Consider the following 27,200-nt stretch of genomic DNA (forward strand, 5'->3'; position numbering starts at 1 on the left):
CCCTATATTACATTCATTATCACACCTGGAAAAACTGGTACCTCAGAGAAATAACAACCGCCCCTTCAAAAAGAGACCCCGCCCCCCAAAAGGCGAATGTAAACTGCTCACACACTTCTCTGGTTACACTGGGTCTAGACACAAATACCACTCTCATCAAATTCCTTCTCCTGGGAAAAAGAGTTTAGAAATTCTAAGGAAAGAACACAAATCATTTCTCAGAGGTGCCCGATCCCCTACAAAATGTCTGTCCAAGGCATAAAACACAAACACAAAACAAGCAGGACAAGTGTTCAGACTAATCAGTAGCTGTCCTTCAGGCTGAGGGAAATATTCAGGCTCACTTCCCACTGCCTGAAATGTAACACTTCATGGTGAACCCCAGAACAAACCATCACCTGAATTGCAAAATATTTCTGCTGCGGGTGTATGGAAAATGTGCCATGTCAAAAACCCCAAATTGGTTCATTGTCAAAGCCTCCTCGAAAAAGTAATGACAGGATTTTCAACACAACTCTCAGATGTAAAGAGGACACTGTAGAACTGTACGTATAGAATGTCTAAATGAAGACAGGGGACTTTACACCCTCTCACATGCCTGCATGTCTGACAAAAAACTGTCGCTTTAACAAACTGAGGTGGGGAAGAAATCTGTGAGATGTTCACTTCTGTTTCATTTCCCCCTGTCCAATCACCTTAAATGAAGGGAAAACAGGGGAGGGGTGCAGTCCAGTGGCTAGGGTTTGTGGTTCATGACCAAAGGGTCTGGGGTTCAAATCCAACAGCTGGCCACATGTTGTGCCCTTGGGCAAGCCGTCTCAACTTCACTAGGTTTTGCTTGCCTCTGTATTCGAGAGTGCAAACGGGATAATGCCATCGGCTACAGAAGTGATGGACTGGTATCCCGTTCACGAGGAATGGAAATATTTAGTGTCACTTAGACCCAGGAAAACCAAAGACAAACCTGAAATGCCAGCCTCGTTTTATAACTACACGTATAAAGAACAATACCCAGGTTGACCAAGGCTGACTTAGAAACAAGACTACAAAGCAGCCAGACATGGATAAAACCCTGGATCGTCCGTGAACTATATTGCTCAAAAATTTATCCTTTTTACTCTCCAAGCAGCTCTCCGTAATACTCAGCAGAGAGTAAGCAAAAAACAAAAGAATACCACGTGCCATCCACTTCAGTGAACATGACCACTGACCATGCAGCATCGCACAAGCAGTTCTGACGACAAAAATTCCCGACAATTAAGGACGATTAAAAAAATGGCGGCCCTACTTACTTTTCCTTGCTCAGCTGCGATCCTACGTTTCCCACGCCCACCGGAGCCTGTCCGCGTCACAGGTAGATGAGCAGGAATTCTCTCGGTGGCAGACATTTCACGACACACACACAAATACAAGAAGGCCCAGTCGCAAAAAAAGAAGCAGCCAATAATTCTCTCTGCTCACTGTCAACTACAGTCCCACTGATAAAAAATCCCAGGCTGATGGAGATGAAAAAAAAAACACTTTGCCGCCTCCCGTTGGTAAGCCCCACTTTCCACCGAAAATCTGCTCCCACAGAGAATTCAAATTCCAGCTGGACTGGGAGACCTAAATTTAGTCCAAAATCCTCGCCGGTTGAAACTTGAACCTCCTTCAGTGCCTCTTTAGGGAAGACGCGTGGATCACATCTACTCGTCTCAATGGAAGAAGTCAGGATCTCCTTGTTTTCTGGTTCAGTTCACTGCTTCCCTTCAGATTTACATGTAAACTCCCTGCCGTGTGCCGACACTTGGTACACCCCAAAAAACTGTGTCACCTACACACACACTTCTCTGAAACTTTCTGTGTATCTCTCTATGTATCTGCCTATCTGTCAAAGGGGGCCTTGGGTTCTCTGTCAACAACACCACGTGGCCTGTGCCAGGCAAAAGCAAATAAACCTGGATTCGGTGCCTTGGCAATGACCAGTTGCTTCCCTGCCTGTTCTGTTGGCTCTGCTCTGGCCAGCTCAGCAGCCTTGACAGTCACAGCAAGCTGATCATCTATCACAATAATGGTATTTTTTCATCGGGTAGTTGAGGGGGGATGGGAGAAGTTGCTGAGGGGTCATCATCATTAACTCAGCTTGGCTGGGCTGGACACTGGATTTCTGGACCACCCGGGCTCGGCCAATCAAAAGTCAGGGATACCCTTTTACGGTAATGAGTGAAGCAAACCAGGGGACAAATGAGGCGGCCTGAACTCGACTCTCTCCACTGATCTGGCCCATCCTTGTTCCCAGGGAAAAGCTACTTTCTCCAATCGGACCCCCCTGCACCAGGCCAGCATTCTTACTTGACAGCTGGTGTATACACAAATATGAACTTTTTTTTTTTTTTTGGCTGACTAAAAATATCCCGGACTTCGAGCCACCCGGTTCCCATCAATGCTAACTTATATTGTGAGGGCAAAAAGATAATTATTTCAAGCCACTGAAAATATGGTAACCAAATCATTTTTTTTTTTAATGACTGATGGCTGCAGGTTAGTGTTAAGTACTGGGCTGTACTGAGTAGTGTCTTGAACTCGTTTGGTAAAGATGCGAGAACATTGGTGATAATCTTCACAAGTGCCGCTGCTCCAGCCCACAGATGTTTCTTCTCACAGGAATTCCAACATGACTGTTCTGAGACAATTCTGTTTCTTGTTATCACAGAGGAGAAAAAAATGTCCTTTGAAAGAAAGACTTTGAAAATGTTGATATTTAATGAAGACCGAACTTGCGCTTTTGCAAATATTTGCCAGTTTGAATCTGCTCATCAAATAAAAAAGTACAAAAAGAAATGAATAAATCTCACAAAGAACATGTACAATTAAAGCCAATTCCAAGGTTCAACAAATGCTTAAATGGAAACACACCCTAATAAAGAAAACATTTGTATATGGGTCATTCCAGAAATTAGGGGTCCAAAAGTGTGACATTTTTGTATCCCTGTTGCATTTGACCTTTCTTATATGACATGGAAATATCACCAGAATTGATTTCAAACTGTTAGTATTTGTTTGGCAGGTAATTTGCATTAATTCATCCCACTTTGAAATTAGATAATGTGTTCTGAACTTACAAAATCACATGTCATATGTGACAGGGACACCAAAAAAATGGACCCCTAATTTCTGGAAAAACCGTATGTGCAAAAGGCTATTCATGTATCCGATGAACAGATGTTATTTCAGCTTGTTGCTATAGCACCAAATAAGCCCCACCCCTTGGGGAGAGGACATAATAATGAGATATTCTGATTGGTTGGTGAGACACTCCATAAATTCCTGTGTGACAGTTTCTGATATCAAACACTAATGTGTGGGCAGACAGCTCTGAAGGCAAGTTTCCAAAATCAAATAGTCCACCAATGAGATCAGGACACATTATTCAGGCACGGCACTCATTACTAGACAGACTCCAAGCCACTTTTAACATTCGGGCCTCGACTCCATCAAGAACTGAGATTCGGAAATTTGTAAAACACTTTTGATTGGAACAACAGCTGCAGAATTGTAGAGTTTCACTGTCTGGAGCCAAAAAAAAAAATTGAAATTATGGAGTAGCCATTTGCTATTTTGGGGCGCCGACTCATGTTTCCAAGTCAATTCCTTTGAGGAAGAAAGTCCGAGGGTCTCTGAATCTCTGTGCACATCAAATCAGAGCTCGTAAAACAAATCTAGCTACTTCTTTTCGGGCCGTCAGTTGTAATCCCAGACTGTAATCGACGACATGGACTCTCTCAGGATTCGACCCAGCCACGAATGGCGTGTTTATTATTTCTACTGCAGCAGTTGTTGGGTCAAGCCTTGCGCCAAAGACGAGTTTAATGCTGCGCTAGATTAAAGCACATACATGCATGGGAGGACTGGCACATACTCTTGAAGTGTGTCAATGTTCCTGCTCGCAATGCACCATGGTCAACTTGGGTGAGCTGGTTCCATGACTTGTGCCAAGTGGTCATGCACCATTTACAATGATGGACAGGTGCCAGTCTTGTGGGTGATTCACTTTTTTCAGATGTTTGAACAAAAAAGTTTTAGTGACAAAAATAATGACCGATATTTCATAAGTGGAAAGAAGCCCCGTTTTGGGTTCACCCCCCAAGCCTGAGTATGCCTCCATAAACCTTCATATAAATGTGCATGCAAGTTTCAGCTGCTAGGCACTTACTATGTCTGTATTTTAAGAAAGTCGAGAATATTGTAAACAATCTGTTATTAGAATATTGGCAAAACTTTCCATTAGTTTATAAGCCAGAATGCACATTCCGTCGAAATCTCAGAGCATCTAACTGTACTCATAGCTCCTAACTGTAACTGATCAACAAGTGAAGGAATGTAGAGACTTCCACCTCTGGGTTGGATGACGCTCGATTGGTGAAGCGCTGTTCCACGATTCCACAAGACGGTGGGTTCAAATCCAGATTCAAGCGAGATCAACTGGAAAGTTACTTTATGCATTGCTGCACAAGTTGATCCATACACTGTAGTTACTTCATGCAGGCCTAAAGAACTTCAAATATTCCACCTCAAGGAATTCCTTACAAAGACAAGACACCTCGACGAGAAAGGATGCAACACACCAATACGAGGCCCAAAACACTGACAAAAGTGCATTTCATAAATCACGCTGCCGTGCATTCCTCGTCCTACGCCATAATAACAGCCTAATAAACAAAGTGTCAGGGCCTTGGAAGGGGGCCCGGGGACGATGGACAAGATTAATGAGACAGTTGACACAACGCCTCGTCCTGTCGTTAAGAGAGAGCGAGGGAGCGGAAAAAAATGGTGTTGCAAGTTTTTAACCTTGTGCCCGCCGCTAAAACCTACAAACCAATTACGCTCCAATTTTTTTTCTCTTTTTTTTTCTTAGCTCTAACAAGGAATGCTGTAATTAAATGGTTCACCAGCCAGAAGGTGACCCTAAAACTTCATCGGGGGTAAGAGGTCGAAATGATGAAGAGGAGCAGAGCGAAGATTCATATTCCTTTATCGGGGAGAGGCAAAATTCTTGTATCAAAAGCGTACATGGCACGGTACTAGTGTACTCATGCCGAGAGACGGGACTAATCTGGTGTGTAAGCATCTTTGTAACGCATTGACAAGATTATGGAGTAATCCTAAAAATATCCATTCTTCAATGGTTCCTCTATGATTTGAAAAAAGAAGACATCTGTCTTTTATAATGATAGTAATCTTTCACTTGCATCAATTCTTAAATATTGAATTTTGACCTTAATAAACCTAAAACACCCCAACATCAACAAGGAAACATCAGCAAAGGTTACATCAAAAGACAGTCAAACACCATCTTGAACTAATCGAAACAAAATTTCAGTCGGCCATACACGCTAGGCAATTTCTACACAGCAAATGTTGAATTGCGTGGAATATAAACTCTGGATTTTGCAGAGAATGTTGACCAGGATTAGTTGCTGATGGGAGGTAAGAACTGCAGAGCAGACGTTTGTCAACAGGGGGCAGCAAACGACATCTCAATGGGAAAAGCAAATTCATACCATGCTGGCTACATGGGGTAGACTTGATTCTTGGGTACAACCCTAAAGAGGGCAGCAGATGAATGCATCTTCAAAACAAAAGTCACAAAAATCACAGACAGAAGAGGGCGCCAGACCATTTCGTCAGTATTCTACACCTAAACTTCGAGATATTATTCTTGAACAATCTCCTACAAAAGTAAATGAAGAAATACCATCTAGGAACTAATCCCCTCTCTTATAATCAGGGACACAAGAGGGCGCCAAACGATTTCATCGGTCCACTCTCCATCTACACCTCAAGATACTATTCTTTGACAATCTCCTACAAAAGTAAATGAAGAAATACCATCTAGGAAATAATCCCTTCTCTTATAATCAGGGACACAAGAGGGCGCCAAATGATTTCATCAGTCCATTCTCCATCTACACCTCAAGATACTATTCTTTGACAATCTCATACAAAAGTAAATGAAGAAATGCACTCTAGAAAAAAAGATTTCATAATAAAATCACACCACAAAAGAGGTGTTGCCCACACTTGAACCAAACTTGAAATTCAAATATGACAAAACTTATTTGTTGAAATGGAAAAGAAAACCACAGTTACGCTTCTCCAAAAGTAACCTCACCTCCAGATTCCAAGTGTCAGGACACAACAATGACCAATGATGATTTGTTTTCTCGCCAGTCCCACTGTGCTCATAATTCAATTTCCACTCCCTGCCCACACCCCGTGCAGCCCTACCACTGATGCCATTGGCCAAGTGATCCCCTTCAATTGATATTCATCTTCATAGTTAGCAAGACCTTCAGGAAACAACCTGAGGGATGTCATTAATCACAACGTGGAGGTTGTTTGATGTGACTCAATTCGTACAGTGTACCACAGTAACTCCACAGGCCACTCATGTCTCAAGACTTGGAGACAAAGTTGCCGACTCGAGCATGCCTGGGCAAACCGTCTGCTGCCATCTGTTGTTAGATGGGTGAAAGCTTATGCCCATCCTAACTTTTGTTTGTTTCTTACCATTTTTGGAGAGAAATCTCTTTTTATGATAAAAACCACACTGGAGTATGGACAGACACAGAATGATGTATCTCAACCTCAGAAAGTTAAGGCCTTGATTGATCTGATACTAATTCAAAATTGCATACTTGGGATTCTGGAAGATGAGGGATCTATTAAAGAAAGAGCTCTAGCTCGGAAAGTTCAGCTACAACAATGAGAGGAGAGATTGTGGACTGACCTCATCGCAGGCGATACACCGGGGCAGCACCAGCTCCGCGTAGTGCCGTTCACAGAAGATGTGGCCGTCTTTACAGAAGTAGGCTAAGTCGACCAGTAGTTCGTCGCAGGTGTAGCAGGTGAAGCAGAACGGGTGCCAGCATAGCGAGTCGTCCTCCAGCAGGTCGGCATAGACACCCATGTCGCCAGCCTCGATCTCACCACCGCACTTGAAGCACTCCTGTGGGGGACGGGGGGAAAATCGGCACCGATGAAACAAATGGTCGCCCCTGAATTAGGGCTGTGGTTGAGTCTATGAGGGCTTTGCGTGATAGCCATCTTGTGAAGCAGTTCTTTTGTTCCACAGGGAAACTTCCTTTGAGCTTACCCTATGGAAAGAAAGCCTTCAGCCAAATCAAAAGCTATTCAAAAGAAACGGGGTCAGAGTATTCCTTTGTCACTTTTCATTTTATTACTTGTGACTGGTCTTGTGTCTGGAATTGCAACAGGAGCTGTGACTGGACGTGTGATGCACCAGACTATGGCCCTGCCCTGAACAGACAAAATACGACCTTGGCTGCACCAGCAGAGAAAAAGTTAACCCTTCTCTGTTTGCCCTGTTCTTGCTTGAGCTATGGAACTCAGAAAACAGCACCCCGCCAGCACATCGCACATGAAGCCAGGCATCAGGGCCCATTACATAGAGCCTATAAATAGACGATCTCGCTAATATCGATCTCGCTCAGCAAAAGTCAGCCAAGAACCAGCCACCAGCAACATATCAAGTTGTGGCATTTTGGCTGGTAACCCATTTCTACTGAGCACATAATGCTCTGTGCTTAGCAAATTTGTTCAGCAGCCACTCACCTGATCTTGCTTGAGGTAGTCCTTGACCCGGCCAGTGGCAAAGGCCACCTCGTCTCGCAGCTCTACAAACTGGTAAAAGCACTCGGTGGAGGCGGCGTCCAGGATGTGCCGGCAGAACTCCTCCGCCAGGTCCTGGCGGGGCATCTGCAGGATCAGCTGCCGGTCCCGGTACTTCTGGCCGGCTGTGTGCAGCCGGGGCACCTGGTTGTTGGGAAGGGAATTCATGAAGTCTTCCACCTGCATTGGAAACAGGGAAAACGCACGGTAAGAAAAGTCAGCATAAAATCACCTGTGCACAGTCCCATTCTTCGCTTCAATGAAGCCCCCCAAAAATGAGCTAGAAGGTGTCAAGAGGGATCAGCTCTAACTTTGTTAGCAGTGCAGATTATCAAAGCTTGCATCTCCTCAGTACAAAACAATTCTGCTAAGGTACCTAATGCCGTATCAGATCTGAACTGGCCAGTTGACCTCTAAATGCTTGGTGGTTATGGAATGGAACACCTTCATTCGCTGCAAGTAACTTGTGGATTTGAGGCCCACCCTTTAGCAAACTTATTTTAACTTCTTCTTCACGAGCCCCAGACAACATTAACAAACTGTTTAATAAAAATTCCCCTTGAAAACTGAAGCCAAAATAATGTACCACGAATTTCTTGCACAGTTGAGGGATTTAGACACTCCAGTAAAGATCCCTGCCAGATTCTAAGACAGTTTTTCAGCTGACAAAATTGCCTGCGCTGTAGTCAATTACTTCACAGGTATTTTTCACCGCTCACAGTGAATGAACAGCAACAACAAGGGAATGTCCCTCATCACCATTCATGGAAGTGGCAATTGGCTGACACTGAGACTAGAGTACTTGTGATGTACTTCTGGAGTAATTGTGAAGTACTCAACCACAATAATGGAACCTACTCTCCCAAGGCTGCCTAGTACCTTTGCCGGAGAAAGCCCCTGAGGCACCCACGAGTAGCCCAGGCTCAGGGCCCGCTCTTTGCTGCGGACGAGCTCGTTCTGGTCTTTGGTGTCCACGCCCAGCCGCTCGTGCACCGTCACTAGGTTGTCGTGGATGATGTCGTGGTCATCCCGCTGACAGCCACACGTCGTGCACGTACTCCTGAAGGGAGGAAGAATGTGGGACATGAATATGTAAAATATGCAGAAGGATCATTTGCATACCAGAAGGGATTGTCAATGACCAACACATAATGCAGCGCTTGGTACTAGGTGGCACTGTTTCATATTTTTTCTTAGTAATTTTTACACCAATGCATGTGGGTGTTTTACTTCCCTTCCCTGGATATTAATCTGTTACCTTTAAATTGAATTCAAATTTAAGAGCAGCCTGAATCTATCACTTTCTCTGTTGCCCTTTTCTCCAAGGGTGTCTTCACTTTTCTACAATTCAAGGCAAACTTAAAAAGGATGATCCAGTGGCCCATTCCCTTCTGCCCTCTCCAGCAAAAGAAGTGGACGGATAACCTTTCCCTCTTCGGCAATATTGAGGCAGTCCGTGCTGTCCCAAAAAGTATAACATGTGTACTTGATGCCTAGGAGACTGGGAAGAAAGATTGGATCAAGCATTCAACAGATCATCCCTGTCAGTCGATTGTATCACAGCTGATTGCAGTTTGCCTCATTCCTAGTGACACGGAGGAGCATTTTGTCGGCGGATTTTTCCATTTGCACGCAATTTTAACCTCTTCCCTTCAAAGCGGAGAAAGAGAGCCTTGTAATTTGTCCTTCAACTTGCAGCCTACAATCATGTCCCACGCAGATGTGTTAAATACCAGGTCATACTATTCGGCAACGCAACCACGGAGGGTGAAAGAAAAAAAAATCTTAGACAGGCAGCAAGGACCAAATGTCAGACAGGTCAAGTTCTTTACAACACTACAAGCTGCCGAACCTTTACATTTCAATTAATGAACAGCGGCTCTGTAGCTACGGCTGACAGGCTGTGGGAAATCCATTGGGAAATCTCCAGGGTAAGGCGTTCAGATATTCCCGACTTTTTCTCTGCACGTGAGTGACGACAACGTTATAGCTTTAGGCCAGAGTGCCCTTTTAAACTCATGTCCTCATTCATGCGCCAAGTCTTGTTAGAGGTAGTTGTTTTCCAACTGTGGTTGTGCAAGATTTCCCCGACCTCCCCAAGGCAACAAATTGAAGATGTTTCATGCCGAGTAATGTGCTTTTTGTTACATAGGTATAGTCTGTGCTTTGGAACCTTTCCAAAGCTCACGTCGGGAAACAAAAAAGGAATGATATTATGTTCATCGAATGTGGCATGAGATTTCAAATGTCAAGGTTTAAAAAACTGGACAAAACAGCATTAGACAATCCAGCGGAATGTCTGAGTGGGTCACAGAACAGCCGCATTGACTTGAAAAAACCCCTTTTTTCAGAACCTCCATTTGTTGACTTTGTGTACAAAGTTTGCTATGTTCATGCAAAAGAGCAAAAGTTGAACCAAACTATAACAAGCTAGCTTTCGACAGACTGAGAACAAAAGGGGAAAGACTGAATTTTGTCAGATCCAAACACTGTGACTGTCATTAAAACCACACACAGAGCACGTGTCTTGTGGATGCAGAGCCAGATGCCTCATTGCCAAAAGTATTACAGCGCCCTCATGTGAAAAGCTTGAGCTTGGGAAACTTCTCTGCCAGATAGAATTTTAAAAAATGGCCCTAAATGTACCTGGGAAATGTGGCTCATCTGCACCACGTACGATGAAAAGTGATCAGAATACTTTATTTTGTTATAAGCCAGCAGTATGTTGTCTCCCAGAAAATTCTTTTTTTTTGCTTTTTGCATTCTCTCGACTTTTTTATAACCAAATTAAGACATAAATTGCAGATTTCTGGACATAGTAAGTGCACGCTGAGATTCTTAGCGGGCAGGCAATAACAGAAATGCACACTTACTGCCATTTGAAATAGCCATGGGCGTCGTGGGTAATGGGGGCTCGTGGGTAATGGGGGCTCGTGGGTAATGGGGGCTTGTGGGTAATGGGGGCTCGTGGGTAATGGGGGCTCGTGGGTAATGGGGGCTCGTGGGTAATGGGGGCTCGTGGGTAATGGGGGCTCGTGGGTAATGGGGGCTCAAGAAGAATCCCCCCCCCGCTCCCGAAGAAAACTTTAAAAAATCAAAAATGAAAAAAGTCCAAAAAGATTTTTAATGTGGATTTTTGGTGTGCATGAGTATGTGTATATAATTATTATGCCTTTATTATGTTTTTAAGCTCTCTTTTTTAGTCTATACTTTTCACTGAATTTGAACCTCTTTGTATATGTTAAACTATTAAATGTAAACTGCTTTGTAATTCAGCCAGCAGGCTGCAAGGAGCAGATTTTAACGAACCAATCATAAAAAGATCACAGGCATGAAAATCCATTTGCCAGGGGACAAAAAATCAAAATATACTTCCTTTCACTGTTAATGGTTTATCAGTCTGTTACTGATGAGCACTTTGACCATTCCCTACCCCCTGAAATCCCTTCCCTACCAAAAAAGTGCTTTGTCAACCCCCCCCCCCGGAAAAATTCTAGCAATGGGAAATATCTCCGAATACAGTCAACCCAGCACGTCACCCTTTTCCGGAAGACGTACCCCACCATACTGTTTGAAACATTAATAATACCAAAGATTATCATTTTGACCTACACAGCTCAGATATTCTGACAGTGCCATTACCAACTATTCCTTACACAGAGCCCCCCAAAAATGGCAATTCCTGAACTCGACTTCCTTTCACGTTACCATGGAAAATTTATTTGGTGGCACGTGATGACAGGCGTCGGGTTTTCTGCACTTTACAGATCATGTGCTCGCAACTGACTTCTGACCCCTGACTCCATGAGGTCAGGCTGAGGGATCCGCTCTGTCTAGAGTCGAGTGCAACAAGCAGTCAGACCGGGTCCGGGATGCCTTACTGATGATGCAGATACAGGAGAGCGACAGATGCTTAAGGAAGCTGCGGGGAGGCTCAGAGGCACTTGAAACAAAAGATGGGTCTTATCTTGAAGAGGGCACGGTGTCACAGGGATTTCAGTGATGGTGGGAGAAAGAGGAATTACAGGTGACAATAAAGGAAAACAAGAATAAGAATTGAGGGGGGGAGAATTGTAAGCCACAAAACTCTTGAGCATCTATTTCATCACTCGGCTACAAACAGAATATTTATGACTATTAAGAACCAAGGACCGTTTGTACAAGCGATATCAGCTTTACGCAAGTGGAAAGAACTCTAGAAGAGAACCCCAGGCTATTATGTGGGGCCACAGAGTCAATCCATATGATGGATGGAATTGGATTGGAGCCAGGGGTCATGAAACTGGATGAAGGCAAGGAAAGCACAAGAACACCAACCCGTCTGCCTTGCTGTATGACTCTCCCCAAGGCTAACAAACACGTCCCACCACAAATTCCAAGGGCTACTGGAAACACACTGCAGGTCAGAGGTTACATGCATAAGTTTAAAGGTCGACCATTCAAGGCAGTCACTGGGGAAAACACAACGTGCCACTCCGTCACCGTTACGCCGTTCGCGACTAATCTTGAACACAACCAAATATGAGCAATATGCAAGCAGAGAGCACTTTCAATCTTGTCTGATGTTACAGATGAGAGCTTATCGTAGGAAACCAGTACTCCCAAGGTTTGGTCAACAGGATGTGTATGCTTGCTTTATTGGTTAGATGATCCTGTCAACAATACCTTCTTGTTTCTTGGTTTTCATGTCAGATTATGTTTCAGCCCAGAGGGAAAAAAAATTATCAAACCGGAACTCCAACTACCCACAAATACTTGGTACCCCTTCCAACAAATCTGGTACCTCAGTGGACCTGCTCACACTTCTTCATGTATTCAAATTTTACAACCCTCTGATTTGTTTGCATTAAATCGTTTAAGCTACAATATAAACAGGTGACGGGATCACTGAAGTAAGTGCAGAGAACCAGCTGCAGATGGTGACATCCACGCCAATTTTCTGATCTTTCTATCGTTTACAATCTGCACGATTTCAGGTTTTTCTCCAATTATATTGTGTTGTCCCCCGTCTGTGTCCCTTACATCTTCATTTATGATTTCTGCCGTAGAACTGACGATAAGAGGGTTGGCTTTTTCTTTGCCAATTATTCTTTCTTTTTTTATATTTGCCTTTTCTTTTTTTAAAGACCTTTTTTAAGGTAGGACAGCACTGTATTTGTAAGGCATGGTTTCAAAGCAGCTTGGAGTCCTGAAAACGCTTCTGTGATTTCTACCTTTGCAGAATGTGTTTTACCAACAACCATAAAATCTTAACTCTCCGTACCTATTAACTATGTCACAAAATTTGTTATCATGAAATGAATCGGGATGGGTGGATATTAATTTTGGTGAACGACTTCAATGACATGTGTAGAAACAAGTTATGGAGCGTGGCAACGTCTTGGATTGGGCCCAGGAGAAATACAACGTGCGCCATCTGCTCAACAGGCAAGTCCAGCGTACACGAGCCGCTAATGATCACCCATTACGGTTTTAATTACATTGGATCACGGCAACTGTTAAGCACTTGAGTGACGGAAACATGTGCGCTGGTGACATTTACGCCGCCTCCCCCACAGGCAGCTGTAACCGGTTCCCTGTCATTACCAAATTAAGTATGCAGGGTTTATCCGGTGAAACAATAAACTTTCCGCAACATTCTGGGTAAATTTCCAAACACTATCCACTAACGGGAGGGAAAGGGGGAGAAGGGGTGGACATTTTCGTGACAAGTCCAAGTATTTGTTTTTGTAAAGCTCAAGTTGGGGAACATTGAAGGGGTTCAATTTACCTCAACTTAAAGGTGCTTACAGCCAGACCAAATTTTGAGACAGAGTTGCAGCTTGAGGTGTATTTGGCATTTTGCTCAATCACATTACAATCAGTCATCTACATTTCAATCATGGATTTTTTTTTTTAAAGTGACAAAATTTGGTGAACCACCCATCCCCGATGTTTGCCATCTCCCTAACCAAATGCTGATGAAGATTCAAGGCTTGAAATCCCTCAACAATTGCTCATGGAATGGTGTGCAACAGTGCTAAAAGCGCGCAAACTGTGAGTATCTAAACATGAGTTTGCTGTGAGTAGCGGCATCAACTTCATCATCTTGCTCTTCTTACTTTTGTTGTTTCAATGTCTGGCTTTTTGGATCTCACACGTTTCAGATCTTTCCTTTAACAATGATTCAGGCTGTTCTCATCTCAAGATTTCTCTGTAGTGTGACGAAAAACATCAACCACCCCCCCGTACAAACTGAAATGGGCGAGCCGCAAGAATTGCAAAGTGCTGATTTACGAAGCTGATTCCCCTTCTCCTGTTGGGAATTCTCCACTCAATTAATTTGGAATTAGAACAGACTGATTAAAATCTATACCGTCAATGGCACACGCTGGGAACCTCGCTGTGTGCCATGCAGAGGTTAGGCCCCCCCCCGATCAGGAGCTGCGTTTCCAATAAAACCCGGCATCTAATGAAATTTGTTCAAAAAGTCAGCCTGGTGTGCTGATTTGACTCTTGGGAAAAATGTTGAGGACGCAAATTGGATGTGATGGGTTCATCATGTTGTCAGATCATGAGGGAGAACATTATCAGCCCGTTGCGGGGAAGGGGCCGGCTCTTGTACCGAACTGGACGCTAAGAGAATTGAAAAAATTAGCACCACAAGAGGAGATAGATTGGTTTATACCTGGGAACAAAAGGGGGTTGCAGAGGTAATGGATGCAGAGTAACTCACCCCATGATGGGCCCCCTGGCATTCTAGACTCAAAGTTACCATGTTGAAGAAAACAGACAGGCTGAAAACATGGGAACTTTCTTTAGGACTAAAACAGAATCCAACAGCTAACAGGGGCTGATCCGGATTTGGCCCAAGAGAGAGGTGTAAAAGCAGAGCTCAATTGCCTTTCACACCATGGAGAATTGCAGGCAACCCCAAAGTGTTAATGCTCGAGCCCAGCACATTAGCACTGGACTTTTGACAGTTGCAAAAAAAAGAAGAAAGTGTTCTGAAATAGAATTCACGGCAGGGCCCTGTAGGTACAGTAGAGTGCGTAAGGTACATAGTGAGCATTCTCTTGTGGTAAAAGGTACAATGTGGCAAACATCATCCCGTGAATGTGGTTTTGAAAAAGCACCACAGCTGGTGCACGTACAGGCCCTGCAGTTAATGAGCATGGCCATTAACTTCGCTCCTCACCTGGGCTATCTACACGTGCAATATTAGAAAGGTGATGGCACCATCAAAGGAACAGACCTTGTCACGTAGTTGGGGAGACATTCAAACAAATGCCAGTCCACACCAAAATAGCAGCCCCAGCTACGTGATGTCTAAAGGGACAGCGAGGGGGAAAAAAATCCACCACACATGAGCATGCCTACAGAACAAGATGAATGACGTCCAAAATCAAAGTCCAAAAATGGGTCTCCCACATTCTCAGTCTCCGACTAAAAATACAAGCCGGATGTTTGCGGTCCACAATGACTCGACTTTTTTTGATCAGATGTGAGATGAGGCACTCGGGCCAATTTAAGAAACAGTATCAAAGTCATGTCGCAAATGATGTTCTCCGCAATATCTGTATGTTAGGGTATAACATGTGCAATCTGGAAGACAGATTGGATCGTCATAACGTCTTGATTTCACAGAGACTGTTTGAGCTCATTTTCAAAGGTTGGCTGTCAACAACAATCTCAGATGATGTGCACAGGAACTGTTTGGTGACACCATGATTTTTAGTTTGTGGTCTGGAAGGAAATATGTGATCGGGGAAGAGGAAGATTCTAGGAGCAAAATCTAGAAGGCTTTGCTCGCTGCTGACTTTTCTTTCAATTTGGATAGTTAAGGAGGGATAAAACTTATTTTGATGAACCATCACTGGGTAATTTCGGGGATTTCTAGTATATTTAGCAGGCGTGACTTGACTGCAGGTGGATATTGTTGGATTTCAAGGGCTTTCTAGAGGAAAGCTTTTGAAATCCCCGGCATGCTGGACTGTAGCTGGATTTTTGCTGGATTTCAAAAGCTTTTAAGAGAAAACCAATGTTGCTGAGCTTGTTTTGAAACAGTCCACATTCAAGTGCAACCCTGTGATAAATAAATGAAAAAAAATAAATAAACATAAATAACCACAAGTGTTCTCAGATGTCATCAGCCATCTTGTATTGTAATGGGCTTTATCTTATGAAGTTTGTCCAGGGTGTGAAATTTGCAGGTACTAGAATGTTTGATTTGTTGATCATAGGTTGGGCCCACATTGCTAGATACCAGGCCGGCTCACTTAAAGCAGGGTCCATCAGTTGACATCTCAATTGTCCGTTTCTGGGTTTGGACCATCCCAAAAGATGGTAGTTTCTTCAGATCTTATTTTACTGCCAAAGGAGCCCTCAGAGAAAACTTAGCAGCCCCTTTGCCCAAAGCACGAAGTCGCTGTCATCCTTGTCACAGCAGATTCCCATCTCTGGCAGCCTGTTTACTTTCCAATCCCGCACAGCTGCCCCGACGAAGTTTCCGCTTCATCCTTCAGACAAGGCGGTAACCGAAGGAGTCAGAAGTACATGTACATCTGGCAGATGGGCAGACATGACCACAGTGCGGAGGTGCTTTCTCCACCACCCCTTCCCCTCCCCCATCAATGCCAGGAGAAACTGGGCCAGCTACGTGCTGATTATGGCATCAGTGGCCAATCACTGCAATTATCACTATGGCATTTACGACCCGGCCCCGGCTCAGAGCGACAGGTGCAGTGAGTGCGAATAGGTAACAGAGTTCCACCAGCAGCATGCACAGTGGACACACACACACAGCGACATCAGTACGTTCGCATGCCTCTCGGCCTCACTAATGAACGCTGTTTGGGATGAAGCGGATCCAAAAATGTGGCAAAACACACACAAACACAAGGATAGAAAAACAGAGAATGGTTCAAGTTTCCTTAATGTCTTGAAATGCAACCATGCAGACATCATCTGGGAACAAGGAAAACCACATATGGGTATCATCCAGTGCTTAATGGTGCACTCTGCGGACCAGCACGTCATGCACAATCGACGCTGTAATAAATCACAAGCAACATCCATGAATTTGATTGGAATTTGATTGCAGGGGTTGATGCAAACACAGGGATTACAAAGACAGCCTCTTTGATTCAGATGTCTGGTGTCATTTTACCTTGGCATCCACATTATAGGTGTGCAGACTGCCGAAATGTGGGGCCGAACCATGTGGTGTTTAATTGACACTGAGCGGTGTGGATATTAAACCGTGTGTGTGAAATGAATGCAACGTGGTGTGGAATCAACACTGAGTTGAGATATAATGGTGTGAATTGCCACCAAGTGGAGTTGAATGAATACTGTGTGGTGTGGAATCAACAAGTTGTGGTGTTGAATCAATACCTCGTGGATCTGAACCACAGTGGTGTTGAAATAAACCTGTGCTGTTGCTTTATTACTGTGATATTTTGAATGAATACAGCACGGTGTTAGTAAACACTGTGTGTCACTGAATTTACCTACCCTATGCCGTGTTGAATGAGCATATTTTGGGCTAAAAAAAGTAGTGTGTAGTGTCAAATTGACACTGTTGGTGTGGAAGTAATGCTTTGTGGTGTTGTAATCCACATATTTTGTATGTGGTGTTGAATAAACACTGCACGGCATTAAATTACTGGGCATTACTGGGCACTGTCTATTTTTCTGTCAAATGGCATTTTTGGCGGTGTATTTTTCTCAGTGTTAATCTCATGCTTTTGCCTATTCATCGCCATCTAATTCCTACAGAGAATCTTATTATTCTCTAGCCCAGAGCTAGAAGACTTTACCTTCCCAACCCTTGGCCAGCTTTCGTTTATACTTCACAAGCCATGAATTTTCACACGCCCGTGGGCCCACTTTCCACATGGAATCTAAGTTGGAGAGACAGATTACTTTTATGTCCTGGCAGGCAACTTAAAGCAGGCTTTGAACTTGCCTGTGACACTTTCACTAGTGTTTGCATTCTCAGCTACAGGGAAAAAATGCAAGCCGCGCACTTTACTGCTTGACAAATGGACTACAGCTCAGACACGGTTTGAACCAGTTCTGTATCAACGCTGTCTATTTAAACGAGAAAAAATGGATAAAATGTTGGGAGTTGAAATAACGATTGCTTAAAGCTTCCACCTCAGATCAGATGTCGATAGCAGAGACAGGTTGTTTGCGTACTAACGGCTCCTGCATATTGACAGTGGACACATTTCAATTCCACGGTGATCAACTGCGACACGTGTGTCCCAAGCGACTGTCGTGTGCATGTTTGGAACTGCGAACTTCCACAGACAGGACGGAATGTTATCAAAATGATGATTTACTCGGGGTACTTGGGTTCCACGAATGATTCATTTTGATTGCAGAGAATATCTGGTAACAGTGCATGAAAGAAATGTCATGAAGAGAATCATGAATTTAACAGCAGTGGTCATACTCTGAGAGTGTGGCAACCGTATGCTCATTTTGGCCTGTAATTAACATTAGGAAGCATCGCTTTTTTCACACAATTGCAACACAACTCCAAAAGTTGATAAACAGACTAGCCCTGGCACATATTGCACAAGTTCTGCATCAGATCCGTCTCTCTAACCTCTGAATTACATGTAGACCAAGTTGCTGAGGGTGTGTTCCAGGTTCATCACTGACTACCACAACTCAAGTGCTCAAAAGCTGGTTTCTTTTAAAACAAAACAATTTGGTTCCTCATGGAGGAAGGACCAAGCTTGAAAGACAAAAACCAAACTACATACACACTACAAAATTTAGTACTTTCACAATATTTGAAACCCCAAACTATGTTTCGTGGTATGAAATTCAAAACAGTGGCTCAGAAAACTTCCACTGTGCAGTCTGCTTTCATGACTGCTCACTCCTGTTACCCACAAAGCTCACTTTGGAGTGCCAGCTTCACACATTTACACAGATTGTTTTGGGGGGAAATTGAAAGCGAAATGATCAGCCATCCACTCTGGAAAAAAGTAGGGGCAAATTTCCCCCCTAATTCTGACCGATATCAGGACCATATTCAGAGGCTTTCAATCCATTATACTCCAGCCCACTCTCCGGCCAACAGCGATGATCAGAGCCTTATAGATTAAATTAGAGTTTTAAAAAAAAATTCTGCTGAGGGAAAAATAAACAGACACTTCAGATTAGGGTTCAAAGAGGGGACATCGTATGAAGCTTGTCAGAACCAAGGGTGATTGTACGCTGTGAGTTATTGCCACAATTACGCCAAGAATATGCGGCAGATAAGTCCGTACCAGTGATAAATTTTATTAATCAATTCTGTCTCTTTTTTTCCCCTACCGAACTGAGTGAAGAAGCCGGATGTGGAAAGGCAGCCAGCAGTCTGAAGTGAGAACACACCCAAAGCCAACCACAAAAAACAAAAACAAAAAAACAAAAAACAAAAAACCTCATACTTTTTTGGCACACTTTACAAACAAAATCTATGTGGAAATCCAAAGAAACCAACACAGCTCAAATTTTGATGAGTAATGAAGTTATAAAAACACTTAAATGACATTTTTTCTGAGAACCAGATAAGACTGAATCGAATTCTTCCACATAATGTGCAATTTCACATGACAATTTAGCACCTTCTGGTATGTAATTGCTGGCATTCTTTCCTAAATGACATCAAATTGTGACCTTTTAATAAATCGGCGGTCACAGAAAAAAAATATGTACACTTGCATGCTATTTATTTAGGAGCCTATTTGACAAACCAGCGAATATATGAGGCATTGATGAATTACTGTGTATTAATTTCCGTTTTCCTTAAAGCATGTACTGCTTAATGTCAAGGTAACTAGGAAAAAAGGGCACACGTGTTCCAATAAAATTCCCGTGCTTTTCTTTTAAAAAATTTTCTAAGCTGCAAGTTGATTTCCAAGGGTCTGCATATAATATGTGAGTGACTGGATCTAATTAATTTGATTAAGGAATTTTTTTTCAGTAATTTTGTTTCGATTTGTATATTTGCACATTCGGCTCCCTGTTTTGATGTATCAGTCGGTTTGGCATCCTGATGAACAAGGGCATTGTGTGGGGGAAAAATGTTGGGGGCTCCTTCTGCTTCTCACCGTGCAAGACTCTTTTCAAGGCCTTCAATGCAAATGTGGTTCTGGCAACTTTTGGTTTGTTTTGTTGGGATGGGTCACAGTCTTCCACTGTGGAGACGTGGGCGTTTCTTTAAAGACAGGTGTATGGAGAGGTGCCATGTTAGACTGACAAACTCACCTCCACTTGTGTGGAGTGAAGCCCAGGCATCGATCCCCGCAGCTCAGGCATGGCTGGCCCTTATCCACCTCCTCGTACGGGAAGACCTAAAATGACAAAAATTGAAAAAAAAAATGAAAATGGTCAGAAATTCTCAAACTGAATCACAGTTTTGTGGAGCAAATTTTGGCTTCAAAAATCCTCTTTTTATCCGCTCAAGCCTCTTGAGGAAAACCGCAGCTCATCCGTGTACATGATACAGTGATACAGTTCTGCATGAATGCAAGAGTCAGGAACATGTCAATTCATGACTTCAATGGTCCATCCATCTATCAGAAACTGCAGTCAACGTCCCCCTCTAGGCTGTGATATGGAAAACCTGATGTATTCTAGAAAACCTAATCCGTCAGGGGGTCATACCCCAACATCAGTGTCAGACAGAGACCCCAGGCATAGACACTGATGTCTCCCCCTTCTCCCCCCCAACCAAAACATATGGTACCCGCGCTCCTCAAATGACATTAATATGGCCTGCTCTCAGTCTGTGCCGGCCGCTTGTCAAATCAACAGTATTGCAAATGGGCAAAGGATGAAGGCATATAAATGGGTGGCCTGATGGGGTATCGTACAACATCCAGGAGGGCAAATATGGCAGGGCTGGGCTGGGGGGGGACAGGTAAGAAAATGAAACCTATGATTGGTTGTAGGCCCAATGCCCAACATCTGTTCTCCCTTTTCATGCCTACAGTTAAGATGTACAATGCACCGACTCCGCGAGGTAACAAGCGGACTTTCCAGTGGGAGACTTTGGAGATGATTACTTGTGGCGGATATTAGCAAACTGGTTCCACATCATCAGTTCGGTACTGATTGCATCGCGTTGAGCCTGCACACACTGACTCAAACATGGACTCAAAACAATAGCAAAAGACCGAGCATCTCAGAAGTGTCCCATTGTTTGGGATGTACTGCGGGGCAGACTCTCAGACAACAAGCGAAGGGGTCGTTGAGAAGAACCGTGCAGAAGTGTATGAATTTGTTAATATTCAGTGTGCCCCGCCCCCCACCATCTTGGGAAAGCAACATTCCAAAGGTGATCAGTAGATTCAATACAGAGACAGAGAATGGTGAGGGCACTGTTGTCACAATGAACTCTGAGACATGGTTTGAATTTTAAAAGAATTTCACAAGGGGAGGGGGGTGAACAGGCAGTGGAAACTTGACTACTGTTATCTTGGCTCATGGCCACCATGACCATGTCAGCTACTCCGTGGACATTTCCCGTCCATGGTTTACAAATAGTTCTCACTTCCACACAAGTACGCAAGTGTACTCATCTATGCTTCATGGTAGCATTGTCCTCGGCTGACAGTCAAGGCAGAGAAAATTGCATTTTCGAATGCTCAAGCTGAGCTGGAACAAACTCTCCACCGTCCACGGTGCCTCTCTTACACATTCTCAACATTCTCGCTCAATCTCATGGGTTTTCAGGCACCGAAATGAAGATCCTGATTTGCGAGTTCCAAAGCATGTTCGCCCAAACTTCTGGCTGTAAATAATGACATAGCATGTTGCCCAAGGGCTATGACGAGCCCAACATTCTTCATGAGCCGCACGGTGGTGAGTGGTCGACTGCATATGAATGCGCATGTACGGTGCTCTCAGCTGCCTAACTGCATGCTTTATTCCCTCCAGAGGCAGGTATGAAAGCATTCATCGAACCTTTTTGAAGGCCGGACAAGACAGGGCTCCAAATGCCCTGGTTTCCCCCACAGACCGGGGCCATGTGTGGAACATTCTGCCCCAGATGGCAGGAGTTCAGACTTTGGCCCCGATTTTCAGTTAAGGTCATTGAAAGAGAAACCAGATTCATTGTTTGATTTGCCTTGGTTCACTCCCGATCTTTTGCACAAATTTGTTGTCCTTGAGGACATCTTTAGTCCTGACACTTTAAGGGCACTGCACGTCCTTGTGTGAAGACGTCCTCAGATGTATGAGGACGCCCTTACATACATGTATGTGTGAAGCCATCATGTCTCCAAGTCGTGATCCCATTCCCTTCAGTGTGAAAAAACCTACGTCCATCATACAAGAAGGGAGTTTAAAACTTAGGGGCCCTAAGGTGAATGAACTGATAGGCATTTCTGCCATCCTGTTCAAATCTGTACAACTCTGAACTCTCAACCTCATGTGCATGCCTCTTGCTCCTCTAAACCGAGCAGACGGTTGAACAGCCAACCAAGACGTCATGTGGCAGTGGCACGGCTCATCCCATCTAAACCAAGACCATAAAAAAAAAATTTTGAAATGTGTCCGAGCCCCGGTAATTGGATTACCACCCGCCATATCTCAACGGTCACCACATCCATTGACGATCACCATCGTGTTGAGCTGGGTGACGGCAATATGAGAAAACAAGCGTTTTTTGTTTTGTTTTGTTTTGTTTTGTTTATGAGATGAAAACACAATGCAAAAAAAATACGTATTCTATCCAATAAAGTCTTTTCAAATGTTGGAAACGGAAAGAAAGCAGGAGTTCAGATTAATTATTCTGTACAATCCCAATTTTTCTTGCCAACAAGTGACCTTTTTATACTTCACTTTAATTTCAAAAGGTCAGCGCGGCCTAGTAAGACCCAAAAAAAAATTAGTTGAGCATTTGACTGACAAAATAAAATTCAGACAGAGCTACATTTGTATTTTCAGTTGGCTGGTCATGTTACGAGTGACCGGTATAGGCAATAACCCGACACGGTTTTGAAGCTAGCTCAGTGTACTTCTCCAAAGCTGGTACATCACACAGCTGCTGTAGATGACATTTTCATTAATCACTTGGTGCAAGAATGCTCCCACGTTCACACTGGGACCGACACAGCTCTGGTGGCCAGTGTCCAGTCTGCGTGCCAGAGTGAGGGGCTTTTGAATTTCCCCCTTCAACCCAAAAGCCCTTCGCACCTGAGGGTCAATATTTCATTTCCATAATACACTTAACAGAAGGGTCATCTGATCCAATCCTCTCTCCCCAACAACAAAAATATCTATTATGCCAGGTCTGGAACAGCCTTTTTCCTTTAATTTTATTTCTACATTTTATTGATTGAATTATAAACGGTGTACGGGTACACCCAGGAGTGGCAATGGTGCAGGATGGCTTTGCCTAAATAACACAACCAGTCGTGGCATCCCGTATTTAGGTTTGTAGGGTAGAGGGGCTGGATCTAAGTGTTGAACGTTGCTGGCCTGCCTTAGGCTAGATCAGAACATGGAGAGGCAGCAGCGGTGTGGAAACAATTTACCTCTGCAGAGTTCGCGCCACCACACACGTATTACATTTTGGAGAGGTGAAAAAAAAAATATTTATCCTGTGAAGAAGATGAGGATCAGATGACAGGACTGGCTAGATGACAAATAGGTCAAACGGCCCGAGCCATTAGCCGTCTGGGAAAGGGCTTACATGACCGAGTGATACAAAGCCAACACTGCCAGACTGCAAATGTAACCAGTGTGTAGGTGTCAGATTCCATAATCCTATTTCACCACATGTGGAAAACACCAAACATTTCTATTAAACGTAAATTATGACTGACTTCCTTCTTCTGTCCGCTTTTGGGGGGCTAATGTCCGTCATTGCGAAATGTGAGATAAATACAAATGCTGACATGCATGTAAGGCATCCCTCCAAATAGGAGTGGTTTGTCAACCCCCCCCCCAAAAAAAGCCAGCTGAGGATTTATGCTCCATTTTACAGGCATGCAGGAAACGGACTTCAACAGATGAAGGCTATAAATCTCCATTGTGGGAGACAAGTGTTCCTCCGAGGATTGCAGCTGCAGCAGAGCTCTGGGTGAAGATTGTCCCAATGTCCTGAATCAATGACCTCCTTGATAAACAAAGACCGAAGTTTCAAAAATAATATCGCAATCGTATGGCATGCAGATGCACATGCAAAGCCCAGCGATGAAGAAACATATGAAGGATAAGAAACGTCAGGTTTTTGTTAAAGACATGTCACTTCTTTCCTGGACGATGGAAAGAATCTTGGAATCGATGGAATCTTGTTTAAATCGACACTTTTAGGTACTGAAGCTACTTGTCGTTAGTTTAAAATACTAGCATCAATTCAGGACGACTTATTACCGGGGTTGTTGTTTCCCAAAAAAGTATGTACGGTGTAAACTGCACCGAGAATTATCAAACTGAAACTGAGCAAGTGCTGGAACATATGAACTTTGTAGAACTCAAATACTCTACAGACAAAAACAAAAACAGTTCTACTCTAAGGAATCAATCCACATGATATTTGGGACAGCCAGGCCCTCGTGTCACTTGCCACCCCCTCCTCTTGATGGACAGGGGGTCAGTGACTGGTATTAATCAGGGTTCAGAGGGAGGGGAGAGACAGCCTCCAGCGGAGTATCCCAGTCAACTTCAAGAGTCAACTGTCGGTCAGTCAACAAATCCTGCGAGCTGCCCCTGGCCGTGCGCCAAACTCCACTGTTTGAACACATTATCTCCAAATGCCAAATCTGGAGACGGTACGGGCTCAAACGCCTGTGAACCTTAATATTCCAAACCGATCCCCTCTTCTGTGAGAGGGATGCCACTTGAACAAAGCTTAAAGACAACTTTCTCCCCCTGGAGGGGAACGGGTCGAACATGTAGCTTGAGGGCCCTGAAACCTTGAAAGGACTGGAATGTCAGACATGGATGAATCAGTCTTGTGGTTGACCAAGCAATTCATCTGTGCCCCACCTCCAATGCCATCACATACGCAGGACTCAGTGCTAAAGCATCTCAGACACTTTACCTATGCACTTCCAATCGTTCATGGACACAAGTTGCAAGTTTACAGATTATGTGAGCCGTGTCCAAGCAGGTGTAAGCACATGTAAGTCCATGTAGTCAGTGCATGTATACACAACATTTGTATCAAAAACAAACTGCTTAAAGGCAAACTCATGTCATTATTTTGCAGTCAGCTACAGATCCCAGACAACATTAGACCAGAAAGGCATGCATGTACATACATGTATGCAACACAATTGTAAGTGGCCCAAGATTGCTAAAATAAAATTACATTTGTTTGTGGAGGCCTACAATGACGAAACATTCTTCCAGTGACACTGTGGAGTTTTGCTTTGTTCCACACATGTGCACGCTTTCTCGTGCCGGCTATATATATATATACATATATACACACTACAGAGAGAGGGTGGTGCGGAAAATAACGGCAATGTAGGGCCTGGCAAGTGACTACAGTGTAATGTTAAAAAAAAAAAAGCACTTGGACTTCCGAACTCTTCTCTGTGGTTTCAGGGCTTGACAAATCTAACTCTACAGTCACAAGCAAACAAACCCAATGCATATCACCGTCACAAAGTGAAAGCTCAGACCAAGAAGATGCATTCGAGAGAAACCAAACTAAAAATTCTGATGAGGTTTACTCAGAAGGAGAATGTCTCAAGAAATATTCACTTCCAGCAAGATCCGTGCCTTTCCAGTGTATTGTTCTAGGATGGGTGGGATAAACAACAGCCATTTTGAGTTTCAATTATTGAACTCGAAGGCAGGGGAAACACTTGGATTTAGGTGCCTGAAGTTCCGGAACAGATTTTTAAATGGTTTCTGGGAGGGATTTCTTTCTTACCTTTAATGGACTAGGAATGCCACATGAAGCTGACAATATGAATCCCTGTCATGAGTTATTATTTGGAGCGGGGATAAAAAGCTGCCATCCCTTCAGGACTTCAAAGAATAAGGATTAAGGGGTTTTTCAGAAACCATTTTGGTGACAAGCCTGCAATGCTAACCTCCCATCATTCCAACCCGGCTTTGACTGGCCATAATCCACGCCAGATTTAAGAAAGACTGGGTGGATCACTGTGGTTGCTGAAAGGCCCAGAAAAACAAGGAGAATGACTGGCCAGCAGTGACTTCCGTCAGATAGCATGCTCTTAAAATCGATGATGACAACATGATCATTTTGATGCAGGGTGAGGGATCTGCAATCCAAACTCTACCCCCTCCCCCTCCCAGCTTCAAGGTTGGGGTCGGTGGTGCCAAGAATGCACAGAGAGGTTGCAAAGTAAAAATGGTCCGGAAATGAGAATGTTTCTGACAGTTCTCTTCTTGCCATCTCACATCCCTCGGATTCAGAAACTCAACCAAACACAAAACTGACGACTCTGAACCCTCTTTAAAAAAAAGTTGTGAATCAGACACAGATTTTCGCATTGGAAACAGAAACTGCTTACTTTGATGCAATGCTGCCCAAAATCGGAAGGAAAAAAATCCTGTCCCTGTGACACTGTGACTTAATTGTCGAGGAATGTATGGTCAGCCATCTTTGGTCAGAAAAATACCACGATAATGAATTTCTGGGTGAGTGTGACTTGATTTCAGACCCTCCATCAGTCTTTGAAGGACAACTCAATTGTGATGACATGAAAATGAATTCTGCACACATGCTGAACTGCTGACAGCCAGCTCGTGGGAGGGATACCTGAGTCAAAGGTCTCCTTTAAACCAAAGTCAAACTGACTTCCTTAGAAAAAATATTCTGATTGTTTCAGCCTTTGCACACCCCTACAATATTTTTTATATGACTCTTTTATATGAAAATGTTTATTGGTTTCCCAACACTGGACTTTTGTTATATATTTGCCCTAACAAGATGTTAGACCTAAAAGGAAAAAAACCTCTTTAAGTCAGCCATTCCTGGAGTTCAATCTTTAAGATTCCTTCTCTGAGCAATATGATGAATGATACATGTAAAGCACATCCAAATATCTGCCACCAAGGACAACGCACATAATAGACTAATCTATTTAATCATTAATGCAGGATTCACATCATAAATTGAAACATAATGGTGGCTCCATTGTTTGTTCAGAATTATCCTCAAGGACCAGCTATATTTGTGATGTGCATATTTATTGACGAAGTCAATTAACCCCAAATTCCAGGACAGTAAAAGACTCCTATTCCAAATGTTGTCTGGATTTGCCTCATGCTGAATAGGGAGTCAGATTGCAGGCCGGGACAGTGGAAAATGTGGGGCATTCTGTCCGTTACAAAGTCAGATGTAATTTTCTCGGACTTCTATGCCATGTTCCTGGTCACAAAGAGAACTAAATTAAGCATTTCAACCTTTTCAAAACTAAGATAATCCCCAGCCTTTCATAGGTTTTCAACGATCACCACATACTAAAAAAGAACACTCCCTCTGATTTCTTGTGAACCAAACTATATTTAGATGTATCTGCAATCACTTATTTTGACCCATCAATCACTCATTA

At 43.5% G+C, this 27,200-nt stretch overlaps 1 protein-coding gene across 4 annotated transcripts in view; it reads right to left on the minus strand.

The window, feature by feature from the left end:
• The window catches only part of LOC110974602 (four and a half LIM domains protein 3-like), a 130,097-nt gene that overhangs the window by 35,842 nt on the left and 67,055 nt on the right, over positions 1–27,200 (minus strand). For all 4 annotated transcript variants that reach the window (XM_087146417.1, XM_087146416.1, XM_022226377.2 and 1 more), the window contains 4 exons: positions 19,924–20,009; positions 8,551–8,731; positions 7,615–7,851; positions 6,770–6,988 (listed from right to left, as the gene is read on the minus strand). In XM_087146417.1, the coding sequence (XP_087002543.1) occupies positions 6,770–6,988; positions 7,615–7,851; positions 8,551–8,731; positions 19,924–20,009 (723 nt within the window). The remainder of the gene's footprint in view (positions 1–6,769; positions 6,989–7,614; positions 7,852–8,550; positions 8,732–19,923; positions 20,010–27,200) is intronic.

Source organism: Acanthaster planci, linkage group LG15 (assembly GCF_054643075.1).
Source record: "Acanthaster planci isolate LZ-2023a linkage group LG15, COTS_SCS, whole genome shotgun sequence".
NCBI classification, from domain to species: domain Eukaryota; kingdom Metazoa; phylum Echinodermata; class Asteroidea; order Valvatida; family Acanthasteridae; genus Acanthaster; species Acanthaster planci.